At 41.8% G+C, this 15251-nt stretch overlaps 1 protein-coding gene across 1 annotated transcript in view; it reads right to left on the bottom strand.

The window, feature by feature from the left end:
- LOC126244272 (cilia- and flagella-associated protein 57-like) overlaps nucleotides 1-15251 on the bottom strand; it is a 296500-nt gene that overhangs the window by 97859 nt on the left and 183390 nt on the right. Inside the window, exons 14-16 of the mRNA XM_049948227.1 lie at nucleotides 14023-14173; nucleotides 13807-13950; nucleotides 12215-12430 (exon numbers count right to left, since the gene is read on the bottom strand). Of these exons, the coding sequence (XP_049804184.1) occupies nucleotides 12215-12430; nucleotides 13807-13950; nucleotides 14023-14173 (511 nt within the window). The remainder of the gene's footprint in view (nucleotides 1-12214; nucleotides 12431-13806; nucleotides 13951-14022; nucleotides 14174-15251) is intronic.

Raw genomic sequence — 15251 nt, 5'->3', positions numbered from 1 at the left:
AAAGTATTTCATTAAAATGCTACTTCCAAACAATATGTTTTGAGATAAAAAGTTAATTTGATTTTCTGCCATTCTACAATTTTTCAAATAGAGAGGCACCACTTGCCCTGAAACCAAACTAGGGGCTACCTTAAAGAAGCGGCCAAACTTGAAAAATAAGAGCCTCCCTAATTGTCACATTTTATCTTTTGAAGAAATACAAAAATCACAAGATTTATGTAAACTATCATACACCACAATCAAAGAAAATAAATAACAGTCAACTTAAAAACTAGACATTCAATCAAATCGATGAAATAAATATTCTGTAATAGAATAAAGAATGGCTGCTTGTTACGCTTGGGCGAACAAAAAACAATTTGCCTTGTGATAAGAATGTGTTCTGCGGTTGATCAAAATGATGAAGAGATAAGCAGATTTCTCTTTTTGTTGCCTGAAAATATGTATTTATTCCATACAACTTAATTTCAATATAAGTTACATAATTATTAAAAAAATGGAGCTGGATCAAATAAAAAAAAAAAAAAAAAAAAAACTGACCAAATGAGATCGATCGAGGTGGGAATGAGAAACAGATGAACTAGAGTGAAGAATGAGACCAGCTGAATGAGACTAAGGAGAGAACAAGACTAGCAAAAGTGAATAGTGAATAACCATTTCCAGGAATGAGACCCACTGCAACTGAAGTGAATACTGAGCAACCACTCCCAGAAATGGGGCCAACTGTAAGTGGAGTGAACAGTGAACAACCATTCCTTTGAAGCTGTTCACTTTAGTAAATTGTTCCTTTGGACCCATTTGTCCATGAAGGTTTGGTGATCTTGGTGGCCAGTTAATCGTACTACTATACTCAAACCAGCAATCAGGGTAAGTGCGGTTGAGATGCTCCCTCACACAACTGGTAAATTGTGGAGGGGCTCCATGATGATGGAAATACATTGCAGTCCATGGCTGGACCTATCACCATATTAACAATCTTGCCACACAGAACATTGATCATGTGGTGCCGATGAGGTCGACACCAGAATCGATCTGATTATCATCTTTGAACTAAGCTACATATTATCTTTGTGCAGTGCCGCCATGTCAGTTCTTTGTAAGCCTTGCTTGTGTAAAGAGGTGAATAAATGAACTCCTGATAATAAGGTGCTGTTTGGTGTAACTGACCCGAGCATCCACCTCACTGGTGTCCCCGAGTTGTAAAGTATTCCGTTTTCACCGTTTTACTGTCTCCGCGACCTCCGCGTCGGTTATTTTCACGTGTATTACATTGACAGAACATTCGACCAATGACTTTGGCCCAACGCCTAATGCCAGATTTTGTGATCGACATGCATCGTTTTGTGGGAGATGTACACCTGCCAGTACTGCAACACGATGCCTCTCCCTCGACGATTATGCTGATGTTGCCAGACGTTTTCGAGCCTGCAACAATAAGTGAGGTTAGGAGTGTGCATGACTCCAACTATCAAATGCCTTTGTTCTCACCACATGTGCCCTCTCTCATTGACTGTGCAGTTTCCTCTTATGGATCTCCGTGCAGTGCGGGACCAATGCCAATTTCTGCAAATGCTTCTTTGGACAACCTACCACCACCAGGACAACGATTTAGTATGCCGCAATCTGTGCCGTACCACGCGGATACCTGCCAAGTGGCCAGAACTGCTTCGTTCACAGGTCAACCTCCTCAGTATCTGACCACGCCCGCGCCTGCCTCAGTTCAGCATCAGCACATGCCTTCCTACTTTGATACCTCGGCCTGCAACAGGAACAGTAACTTGTTATCTGTGCCTGACCACCACCTCCGTCCCACTGCTATGCCTCAGTGGTTTGTGTCACGACATTCACCTTATCCACACACTGTTTTGAGTGGAGTGACTATGAACAGTGAACATTTGCACATTCCGTCCTACGTTCAACATCATTTCCCATATTGTGCTTCTGGACAGCCCGCACCTCTGCAGCCTCCCTGCAACACAGGTGGCCCTGGCTCTGATCATACGTCGAGCTTGCCGCGGACATACACACATTCTCAACCTTTGAACTTTTTCTCACCTGTCGCCCACGTGCCGGTTCCAGTTGAGCTTCCGCTACCGTTCTCATCACATCCCGGTGCCTCATTCGTGTCGGTCTTCCGCGATGCGTAAATTCAAACACACCCACAGTGTGTTGAGCTTCCGCAACCGCAATCGACACACTATGGTGTCTCACCCGTGTCAGCCTTCCGCGTCACGACGGATTGCGCTCAACCACAACGTGTCACCTTCACGCTGCCTCCCAAACAGCCGTCGTTGTCACATCCCTTGGAGGCACACTCTCCTGGCATACCACAGCAACAACAGCTCGTTTCAGGCAGTGCCCCAACGAACTCAACTCAACCTGTTCTTCCGAACATTCTACAACGCTTACTGCCGTTGCCGCCGTTTAATCCCGACAGAGCTACAACCTGGTTCAAAATTGCGGATGAAGTGTTTGACCATTACAAACTCGACGAGTCAACCAGATTTCTGTGCCTCATCACCCACCTGCATGACCAGGAGAACTGGATTGCTGACCTGGTCGATGCCCCGGACTCATCTACCCGGTACACTCTAGCCAAAGAGACAGTTCTACGTTGGCTTGCACGCTCAACCGAGGCAGCAATATGGCAAGTGCTACACGTTGACCAACTAGGCAACGACAAACCTTCCCAGCTCTGGAGAAGGCTACGTGCTCTGGTCAGCGCCGATATATTCTCTGACACAGCTCTCCTCGCCATTTGGTCAGATAAACTATCTCCTCACATCCGCTTTGCTCTGGCTCAAAGGCCTAATGAACCTGTTGATCAAAGAATGACGATTGCTGACAAGCTACACAATGCATCACTGCTCCACTTCGCTAGCCACTGCCTACCTGACAAGTCTCAGGTTCAGGCTCATCGCCCTGCGGCCGGACGCGGCCGGGGCTGCACAGTGCCCACCGTTCCACTCGCTCTGGGAAGCAGTAAAAAAAGCAACTTGGAAATCACCGGCTCTTCCTGCGATCACGCCCCCTCCTGCAACTGAACCTGCTGTGGCCGTCAAACCTCAGCCACCGTCACTGGCAACGAACTTTCCACAGGAAATGCAACCGCACTACCCTTACTGTTACTTCCACACACGGTATGGTGAGGCGGCACGGAACTGCAGACCACCCTGCTACTTCCCAAACGCCAATCGCAGGTAGATTTGGTTGCCGCCTCCAGCGCACTACATAACAGGCACCCCCCAGTGCTCCATTCTGTCCGAGAACGACCGGATAATTGTGGATAACTTTACAATAAAGACATTTCGTTGGGATACCTTTTCCTAGTGGACACAGGCGCCGATGTTTCACTGCTGCCCACGTCCTTAGCATCGTCGAACATCCGCCCTCATCATACTTCACTGCAAGCCGTGAATTCAACTAAACTACAATGCTCGGGTTCAACTTCCCATGTCGTCTCACCTTCTGCAAACTGCAAACTCGAGTGGACTTTTTTAGTGTGTGAAACTGATGAACCTATACTAGGCATTGACTTCTTACAACACCACAAACTTTCACTGGACCTAGTGCGAAACACCATGTTTCATCATCCGTCCAAGACTCACTTCCCCTGTGCTCCGTCGAGCAAACCCCACCATGACACATCGGTCCGGGCTCATCTCATCTGTACATGCTTGTCTCTGTCAACGACGTTACAAGAAACCATGCACAAGTGCCTTGTCGAGCTTGCTTGCCTACACAAGGAAAACTTCGAGCTCTCCCTCCGGCTCCACGAAACTCAGCTCCAGTTCTCCGACACAACAAAGGAATTACAGGCTCTGCAGCAAGGACAAAGCAAGGTCAGTGAGTGCGCCGAATCTGCTTGTAGTCCCAGCAATCAAGCCTCCGTGTGCTTACCTCCCGCTACCCCTCACAACCGGGCTATTAAGTCTGCCATAACTTGTACTGACAGTTCCACAGGGCCACACCCTCCTAACACGGCAGCATTTGACACTTGTGGCTCAAGACGCTCCAACCACTCCCTCCAAGTCAGACTTACACACTCAATTGAGTGACCTCCACCTCCATTCGTCGAGCTCTCCTCCGACCTCCCTCCCTACTCCGGTCTCACGCACTCCGTCGAGTAACCCCAAGCTCCTCACATTGAGCTTATCTATGATCACGCCCTCGCCACTGGGCCTTTCACCAGTCCCTTTGACCTCTCCCCCTTCGCCTGCCTCTCGCCCTGTCGAGGTTTCTCAGCCCCCCCCCCCCCCCCCCATCTTGAACGTGCCCTCGCTCGAGGTTGTTTGTGCCTGTTCCCCCAGACATAATCCATGACATCTCTATAATACTACACAATGATACACTGTTCATTGTGTGTTTCCCTTCATCCGGTGCTCATGACACAACCTCCGCCATTCGCTGCCACCTGGTGAAGTGTGTTCCCCTCTCCCCCGACATCGACCTGGACATGCTTTGTGCGTTCGCCACACCCACCGGAGACATCGTCATCGTCACTGCGTTCCTTCCGCAAACCGCTGGGCTACCTGTCGCCACATGACCAGCAAGCCCAGTACGAAGCCCGCCGCGCTTCAACGATTTTCAGGTTCGGTGGCCGGACCTCCCTTCACGACATCTACCCACACAGCTACCCGACAACGCTGTCGAGCTGACCTTGGACCCCCCCACCCCCCGCCTCTCAAGAGTACTCCGTATTGCGGGGGAGGGGTGAGGAGGGGGGAGGGGGGGGGGGTGGAAAAGGGTCTATGGGGCATGTGGCGCCGATGAGTTTGACACCAGAATCGATCTGAGTATCATCTTTGAACTAAGCTAAAGTATTATCTTTGTGCAGTGCCGCCATGTCAGTTCTTTATAAGCCTTGCTTGTTTAAAGAGGTGAATAAATGAACTCCTGATAATAAGGTGTTGTTTGGTGTAACTGACCTGAGCATCCCCCTCAATCAAAAAATGAACTCGGAAACTGGTTTCCACTGTAGCATGTGGATTTTCTGTGACCATCAATGATTACTACGTGTGTTGTCAATTCCATTCTGTGTAAGTGTGCCTTCATTGTGTACAGTATTAATGGAAGCAAATGACAATTGCCATTCAATTTTTGACAAAAGTCAAGTCATGTGGAATTGTCACCAATGTGAAGATTGTGGGTATGCTATATGTGAAACAGGTGCAAGTTTTCCTCACGTAATGTGTGCTATACATGTGTTTGTGGGACACTGATACATCAGAAAGTAGTTGTGTGCAGATACCAGGACTATGCTGCACCATTTCAACAATTTGTTCTTGTTCCTGCACAGGTTGTTGAACTACATGTTCAGAACAAAAATGGGAACTTAGATGAATACCTATTTCATGCAATGTGCTGAAAACTCGTAAACACTTTATGATCAGAAATTTGACATATTGGAAAATGCTGATGGTATTCTTTGATAGCGGCAGGAGCACTAGCATCACAGAAGTCATACCTGCAAATTCTTCATTAGTGCAGATGTGTGACATTTTAGCCAGTACATGTACAAACATTGTTAATCAATGCTTCTTTCTGATACACTCTCAATCTGTCACACTACTTCACTCACAACACACCATGGACAAATGCACATTTAACAGGCTAATTTAATGTCTGAAAGATACCCACTCACAAAGAGGTTGAAAGCAACAAGGTATGTTGAGCTAGAATAAAACATCAAAAGGCTGGGTAGGCGAGACACACATGTGCATGTCACCAGTCCAAAAAAAAATGTACATTAAATGTGCAATAGATTGTGGGTATTTAGAACATTTGATGACATACATGGAATTTTAGGGAGGTGGATTGCACCCATGGTCTAGGGGCAGTCAGCCTTTGGTTGTGATGAGACGTGCATGCCTTGTTTGTGTCTCGCCTGGTGTGCTGCTTGCGAGCGAGTGCGCGTTTGTTTACTTCCATGTAACAGCTTGTCACAAAGTCCACTTCATTGACCATCCTTGAGTACTCTTAGCACCAAGCCACAATTAACATGGCCAGCTGTCATCCCTTTCACACCAAAAAATTCCTCCCATACAGCCCGGCTACCCAGGGGTGGCATATCTGCAGTGATGAAAACTCCCTTGCTCAGAATGCTGAGGGTCTGGCTGAGGCCTTCACAGACAAGCACTACCCCCAGACCTGGTCCACAAACAGATCTCCCATGTCATTTCCTCTCACAACCTCAATCTTACCAATGCCGCCAAAAACCTGCCCCAAAGGAGTGTCCCCTTCTTTACCCGGCACCACTCCACACGGGAACAACTGAAACATATCCTTCACCAGGGCTTTAATTACCTGTCATCGTGCCCTGAAATTAGGGACATGCTACCCGAGATACTTCCCATCCCTCATAAACTGGTGTTTTATTGCCCACCCAACCTCCATAACATCCTAGTCCATCCCTGTGCCACTCCCAATCCCAACCCCTTGCCACAACGATCATATCCCCGTAGAAGACCCAGGTGCAAAACCCCATCAGGAGCCAGGCTACCTGTGAAACCAGCCATGTCATTTCTCCACTCTGCTGTATAGCTTTTTATATTGGTATGACTACCAACCAGGTGTCCACCAGGATGAACGGCCACTGCCAAACTATGGTCAAGAACTTTAATGGCTGCTTCACTACCCGAGCCATGTGGATCCTTCCCTCCACCACCAGCTTTTCTGAACTGCACAGATGGGAGTTATTCTTACAACACATTCTCTGCTCCCGTAATTATCCTAGCCTCAACCTATGGTAACATATTGTTCCACAGCCTCCACCAAAGAGTTTCCACCCTCTCTGTCCTATCATCTCCTCCCCATACTCATCTTCCAACTTGTTTATTTGCAGAGCCTCTGCCAATGCATCCACCCATCTTTCCCTGCTCCTTTGCTTTTTTGTTCCTTTTTTCCCCACCTTCTGCCCCACAACCTCCTGGCACTGTGCCTGTTGGCAGTTTAGTCCCTGCACATTCCACCAGACAGCATCCGTTTCCCTCCCTACCCATACACTACTATCCCTTACCCTTCCCCACACCCTCCAGATTGCTGCTTGCATCCTACATGATGTTGCGTTCTGGCTCAAGATACTAGAACTGGCAGTCATGTGTGCGTGAAGTCTGCTTGCTTGTATGTGTGTGTGTGTGTGTGTGTGTGTGTGTGTGTGTGTGTCTGTCTGTCTCTATTTTTCTCAGAATTACGAAGATCTTGCACCATTTTGCATTGTCGAACGCTTTTTCCATGTCGAAAAATGCTATGAATGTATCTTGATTTTTCTTTAGTCTTGCTTTCATTATCAACCACAGTGTCAGGATTGCCTCTGTGGTGCCTTTACCTTTCCTAAAGCCAAACTGATCATCATCTAACACATCCTCAATTATCTTTTCCATTCTTCTGTGTATTATTCTCGTCAGTTACTTGGATGCATGAGCTGTAAAGCTGACTGTGTGATAATTCTTGAACTTGTCAGCTCTTGCAGTCTTTGGAATTGTGTGGATGATATTTTTCCGAAAGTCAGATGGTATGTTGCTAGACTCATACATTCTACACACCAACGTGAACAATCATTTTGTTGCCACCCCCAATGATTTTAGAAATTCTGATGGAATGTTATCTATCCTGCCTTATTTGATCTTACATTTTCCAAAGCTCTTTTAAATTCTGGTTCTAATACTGGATTCCCTATTTCTTCTAAATCAACTCATGTTTCTTCTTCTACCACACCAGACAAATCTTCCCCCTCATATAGACCTTCAATGTATTGTTTCCACCTATCCACTCTCTCCTTTGCATTTAACAGTGGATTTCCCATTGCACTCTTAATGTTACAATGATTGCTTTTAATTTAACTGAGGGTTGTTTTGACTTCCATGTAGGCTGAGTCTCTTTTCTCTTTACTGATGAAGGCTGTGGCCATAAGCTATATGTGAGTGTCTTTTAGTCATGTCAATCCGCATACTGACATGTCTTCTTTATGACAAGTAGCAATCTATCTTTTCCTACATTGTTTATATTCCTACCTGGAGTTTCCATTGTTTGAGAAAATAGGCATAAGCAATAGGGAGAGTCAGGTAATATACAATATGTACAAGAGGCAAGAGGAAATAATAAGAATGGATGACCAAGAACGAAGTGCTCAGATTAAAAAGGATGTGTAAGACAGGGATATAGCTTTTTGCCCCTACTGTTCAATCTGTAAATTGAAGAATCAATTATGGAAATAAAAGAAAGGTTCAGGAGTGGAATTAAAATTCAAGGTGAAAGGATATCAATGACATGATTTGCTGATGACATTGCTATCCTGAGTGAAACTGAAGAAGAATTATATGATCTGCTGAATGGAATGAACAGTCTAATGAGTGCAGAATATGGACTGAGAGTAAATAAAAAAAGACAAAAGTAATGAGGAAGTGGCAGAAATGAGAACAGTAAGAAACTTAACAACAGGATTGATGGTCATGAAATAGGTGAAGTTAAGGAATTCTGCTACCTAGGCAGCAAAATAACTAATGATGGGCAGAGCAAGGAGGACATCAAAAGCAAACTAGCACTGGCAAAAAGGGCATTCCTGGCAAAGAGAAACCTACTAGTGTCAAACATAGACCTTATTTTGAGGATAAAATTTCTGAGACTGTATGTTTTGAGCTCAGCACTGTATGGTAGTGAAACATGGACTGTGGGAAAACCAGAACAGAAGAGAAGTGAAACATTTGAGATGTGCTGCTAAAGAAAAATGTTGAAAATTAGGTGGACTGATAAGGTAAGGAATGAGGAGGTTCTGCGCAGAATCACAGAGAAAAGGAATATGAAGAAAACACTGCCAAGGAGAAGGGACAGTATGATAGGACATCTGTTAAGAATGAGGGAACGACTTCTACGGTACTAGAGGGAGCTGTAGAAGGAAAAAACTGTAGAGGAAGAAAGATGTTAGAATACATCCACGAAATAATTGAGGATATTGGTTGCAAGTGTTACTCTGACATGAAGAGATTGGCACAGTGGAGGAATTCATGGTGGGTTGCATCAAACCAGTCAGAAGACTGATGACTCAAAAAAAGGAGGTGTTTATGACCACATTGTTTTGTGCTTTCCTTTTGGTTTCTGTTATTGATGTAATGTTGCAATTTAAGTCATAACTTCACATCAGACTCATGATTTGAAATTATTATTTAGCAATCTGTATACAAAAATTCTCTGTCTTACAAAACCATTCAACTTTTGATGTGCATCTTTCTTTCAAGATTCTGGCACAAACAAGAGCAGAATTGTTACCATCGTTAATGAATGAATCATCCTTAGATGCCATGTCCTTTGCTTTCCAGTCGATGTGTCAGTCCAACCACATATAGCCAAGTGTGATTAGTCAAACAATGGAAAGTACAGGATGGAACAACAACAATACAAAGAGGATAGATTGCTAATCACTACAAAGAGGAGGGGTCGAGTCACACACAGGCACAATGACAAAGACTGCTAATCATCTGAACTTTTGGATAAAAAAGTCCTTCTCCCAAAATAGAGAACACACACACACACAGCCAAATGGGCACTGTTGCTGGCTGCTGGGGCTGGAGACAGTGGCCATTTTAACATGACTTATGCTTCTGTGACTGTGTGTGTTTTCTATTTCAGAAGAAGGAGGTTTTTTACCTGAAAGCTTAAATATATAGCAGTCCTTTTAATTGTGCCTGTGTGCAACTCAATGCCTCTAGTATGTGATGGGCAACAACCTACCTTTTTTATCTTGTTTTTCAAAGTGTGGTTAGTATCAATTTTAAATTAAGCTTTCTCCATTACTCCACTTTTATAAGTAGACTCTCTTACCTGTGTCAAGCAGGAGTGCCCCATCAGCCTGATATGACTATTCCATACCACACAAACTATTCATAACACAGCAACTTGTTTGGTGTTCAAAACACAAACTAGAAGTTGAAAAGTGAATGCCATTAAATTTGCCTCTTTTAGATCTATGATCTTCCAGTAGAAGTTACAATAGTTTCATTTGAAAAAATGAAGTTGATACCAATATTTGTGTGACTTATATTGATATGAAATTGACTGTACGTCATTTCGTGAAGTCTTTTTCACAATCCATTTGGACGCAAACAGAATTATGACATCTTAAGTGCTTCCAAAAATGTCTGAGGTGAACAGCATAGCAGAATTACCTTGTATATTGGGAAATGGTAGTCAGTATTCCCAGTTTCTTGAACAGGTCTCCACAGGACATTCTTAAGTTCACATCACAAATAATTCATATTACACGCTTTTGGACTCAGAAAGCTTGAGCTTGACTTGATGAGTTATTGCAAGAAATGATACTGTATGACATTATGGAATAAAAATAAGCAAAGTATGCTGGCATTTTTAAGTCTGACAACATCCACATTGCAAATAAAGTTACATGGTTAAAGCCTTAATATAGCAACTACCCACAAATATGGTATAAAAGTTAACTTGTGCCACACTTGCAACTAGTTGCTCTGTTCAAGTTATAATTCTACTTCAACTGCATTTCTCATAATGTACATTTTTGACAAGATAGCACTGCAAATAAAGTTTTGTTTAGGTACTTAACTAATTCTGAGGTATGCTCCTCCAGTTTGATTTATTACCAAGCTCTACTCCCAAGAATTTAACACTGTCAATCTCATCTACCTGCTTGCACCATATTTTAGACATACACTGAGAGGTAACATCTTACGAGTTCTGAATGCATATATTGTGGCTTTCCAAAGTTTAATGACAAATAATTGTAGAGTATGAACAGAGATATAGATGCTTTTGGAAGCTTACAAAGAATAAATTACATGTTCCATCACAGTTTAAAAAAATCATGGAAAATGTCTAAGCACTTATTAACATATCATATCAATGCAAATGACTTCAGACCACGTAAGTACCTTGCCTGACATTATTTATACTGAAGTGCCTAGGTTGCATGACTCCTACAGTGGATGATGAAACTGGCTGTGATAAGTCAGATGTCTGTAATTCACCAGCCAGAGTGGAGTGCAGTCGTATGGTAGGAGGTGTCAAGCGATGTTCTGTCATAAAAACAGTATTGGTTGAATAACCTGTTTATTTCATAAGAAGTACAACAGTAGAGACAGTGCTGGAGAGGCACCTATGCCCTCTGTGATGTTCACAAGCCATGGCCAGCAAAACTTGCTGGTGTCAGCAGTGGCCCATTGTACAGACAGAACTTGGCATGTTCCCTCAGGTGATGGTGGCAGCTGGTGGATCAGTCCAGTCAGCACATTAGCTGAGGTGCTAACACAGGATGGGGAGTTGCAGCCAGTGCTGGACAGCAAAGGTGGCCACAGCAGCTGGCCTGTTTATGCTGCACAGTGAGAAGCACACTGGGGCAGGCAGGATCCCACTGCATTTTCCAGTATGGGTGATGTTGGTGGGGTGTTTCCTCACATGACGGTAGCAGCGTGTGGCCACACAGGGCAATGAACGGTAACAGTGTTTGTCCATTAAGGCAGTGATGGCTGAGCAGTTAGACACACAGGCTCAAACCCTGGTCCACCATGAAGGCAATCATGTTACACACCAGGTGAACCACCCATGGAAAGGATCGATCCAAGTCAGCAACATCCAGCATGGAAGCCTATTGTCTCATCTTGATTTGACCATAACTGGCCTTCCCTTGCAGCTAGCAGCTGACAATGATGCCTGCCTGAGTTCGATGGTATATTTTTAAGCCTGGGTGGCTGGTGTTTCTGAAATGGCATAATTTTTGGCTTCTAAGTCATAACAGGCAGAAGGTGCCAGATGTAATTATTGGGAAATAATGATATCTATTGCTCCAGCTTTCTCATCATGTCAGTGCCTCCAGGAGCCCTGTTGATGTGTAGCAATCTCTCTTTCAGAGACCCGATATGGCATTTTCTGCAATGTCAGTATTTTGATCACATGTTGTTGTGCCAGGACATCTAGTTACTGAGGTAATTTTCTGTATCCTCCTTATAACATTGTTTTACTTAGTCCATCACAAAAGTCATTGCTCCACCAGGCAGAACCTTGGCACGATAAAATTAAACAATCAAGTTAAGAGAACAAAATACATTCAAAATTCCTGCATCCTGTAGTGAAAGAGCAATCAAAATTATTATACAAAACCAGAAGTAACTTTGAGAAGTGGAAGAAATTATTATATTTTTGTCAGTGTATTCACAGTTATAATTCATGAATATAATCTTGGGTAATACATTACCTTTACAAATGATTTTAGCTGCACTGCATCTTGGATGAACTCTGATGTTTGCTGCAGGTCATTTTGAAGCTGTAAAAGTGTAGCTTTGTTTTTCAGATTTGCCTGCTGCACTGTATGTAATGCAGCTTCCTTTCCTTTTAACTTTTCATTGAGATCATTTATGCAGAGTCTTAAGTGAGTTCTCATTTTTTGCAAATCCATGAACTCTTTTTCCATCTGTAAGAGTTTTTGGAATTTAGACCGAACAATGATTTAGTTAAAACTGAAACATATCACACTTTGTCTCCTTTCCTTTCATACTATGACTTTACTCTCTCTGACTGGTAATCATACAGTGTTAATGCTAGTGAAAATTAGATCATGTCAGCATACTAACCATTTGCTTCAAATCAAATACTGCTTCACTTTACTGTATAATACAATAACTGTTTGCCTGTTGTGAATGAATTTTCATTGTTGTAATGTGTTTCTGTGCAAATACTGATGAAGATAAAATCAAAGTCATTGTAAGTCTTTATGAATGAGGCAGTTTTATAAATGTTACAGGTTTTTTCAGGAAAAACAGAACATTTGCCAGAGGAGCTGTTAAAATAATTAAAATATATAGATTCAACCATTGCCCCCACTTAATGAAACAGAACAGCAACCTGTGACAATATCAGTGAAATAACATGGTCTCTCAAATTTTCTTAGTGTCACTGATTAATGTTGTGCTTCTGGGATACAGCTATTATGAGTACTCACAGTCTGGACTCCAACCAACTGGAGTCCAGGCAGATACACATAACAGCAAACCTTAAGCACCAGAAGAAGATGACTGGCTTGGTCATCGAAATATTGTACAAAACTGGAAATGGCAACTCGGCTGTATTCCCGGAAGCCACACCATTAATGAAAACATAATCTAAGAAATCAGCAGATCATTTACACTATATGATAAAAAGGAAGAAATTACATATAGAATTAAGAATAAGATAAATATACATAGCAAATCAAAAGTTATCAAGGGCTATACAGTTGTGATTATGTCCACATTTGCAAACATAGACATATCTAAAAGATTTTTTACTAAACGAATACCACAGAAATTAATAGAAATCTAGCAGTCAAAGTTGTAAAAAGTAGATAAATGCTTAAGATTCTAACTCATAGGAAACTGTGAGTGTTACAGCTATAAGCTACAGTCATGCTCCTTAAAAAAATGGTTTCACATGCTGCAGCAGTTTTGTATCCACTTTTTACTCTAGATACTGTCCACAAAATTATGCACCTAAAATCAATATATCTGATATATTAATTTTAATTTAATCCACCCCATGATGGAGCACAACACATCAAAGTGCATTGTGGAATTATTAAAAAGTGACTCCTACAGATAACAGAAATAATTATAATAGCAACATTCAGGGCTAACATAAAGTGTCCACATTCAAATTCTGTACTTAAAATTTATTTATTTTCAGACTTAGACTTTATTCAAAAAGAAAACACAATGTAATATTTGTAATATTTTACCTTAGTTTCATTCAAAAGATTAAATAAATAGACAATATAGATAAAATTTCAGCATGTGAATTTAAATGTTAGCTCACATTTTGTATTTGTGCTTCCTTTCTTTTTATTTCAGCATCTTTTGGTTCAATCTGGCTTTTGAGTTCTTCAATTTTAAAGCTCAAGACATATTTAAACTTCTCTAGGTCTTGAGCCTTCCTCATTAGCTCCGAAATTCTCTTCTCCTAGAATGTAAAAATTGCCTGTTGGATTTACTACATATTATATCACTTTTTCAGTTATTGGAATAGTATTACCTTCTCCTCAACTGACTTATCCCTTTCTGAAATTTCATTTTTCAGGTCAGTTATATCACTCTCCAAACCAGATATATTATGCAACAATGCTCGATGTTCAGTCTGCATGATGCTTATCTGATTCTTGTAATCTTCAATATCCTTTTGTGAACTGTGGAAACATTAATAAAAGTTGTAAACATTCAAAACCGTGAAGATCAGATTTGCACAAACATAAAAGACTTGCACAAAAACCAGTGTAAAACTAGTAACATATTGTTGTGCTACAGAAAATCATTTTGAAAATGAATGGATTACTCAATGACACATGAAATAATTGTGTGTAAAATAAATCAACTTAAGTAGTTATCTACTGGTTCTGATGGTAGTCTTAACTGTCACTGAACATAGTAAACTACAGTTAACCACATTAGGGCCAATTATAGACATGAGGCCTTTGATATAATGAATTATGAGATATGCTTCATGAAATCATTTTATTATACTATTCATGATGTTGTCTACAATTGGTTTAATTCTTTATCTATTTGTAAATTAGCAGAAGACCAAGGTACAGCATGAAATATAGTACACTTTTCTGCATAACGAGGAAATTAATTATGTTGTACCTCAAGAAACTGTACAAGATTTAATGTTATTCTTAATATTTATGAATTATATTCTGACAAATAATATCAGTCATATCAAATAATATCAGTCCACGATGAAACTGACCTACAGTAGAAAATCACAGTAACAACAGAGGGAATACTGATGCACAATGCTTAGATACTATTCTTTTCTTCCTACTGACAAGAAAATATTATGGAGGAGCAACATCATTTAACAGTTCCAAGTAGATGAAACAGTATGGCAGACTTAAGAAGCTAGAGTATTTGGCACTCTCCCTAAAGCAATTTTCCATACATATGATCACATAATCATTTTAAATGGGAAACAGAAGTGAAACTGCTGAACAAAAAAATTAACCAAATTCTCTAATATTTTATGGCCTTGCCCACTGTTCCAACTACACCTAAACTAATATGTGACACATTGACTATTTGAACTACGAATGAGCTCCCTAAAAGACCCTGACAAGTACAGATGGTGGGTTTCCTGGTTGTTGAACACATTGACATTATGCAGGTGATGGAGCCCCTTAGTAAAATAGCAAGAAGTTTGAAACGGAAGACCAGCATCCACTTGGTATGTTTGCCAGGAGCATCATCTCAGATGTGAAGGAGGCT

The sequence above is a fragment of the Schistocerca nitens genome, chromosome 1 (assembly GCF_023898315.1).
Source record: "Schistocerca nitens isolate TAMUIC-IGC-003100 chromosome 1, iqSchNite1.1, whole genome shotgun sequence".
Taxonomy (NCBI): Eukaryota; Metazoa; Arthropoda; class Insecta; order Orthoptera; family Acrididae; genus Schistocerca; species Schistocerca nitens.
This window is presented reverse-complemented; position numbering and strand designations above follow the sequence as displayed.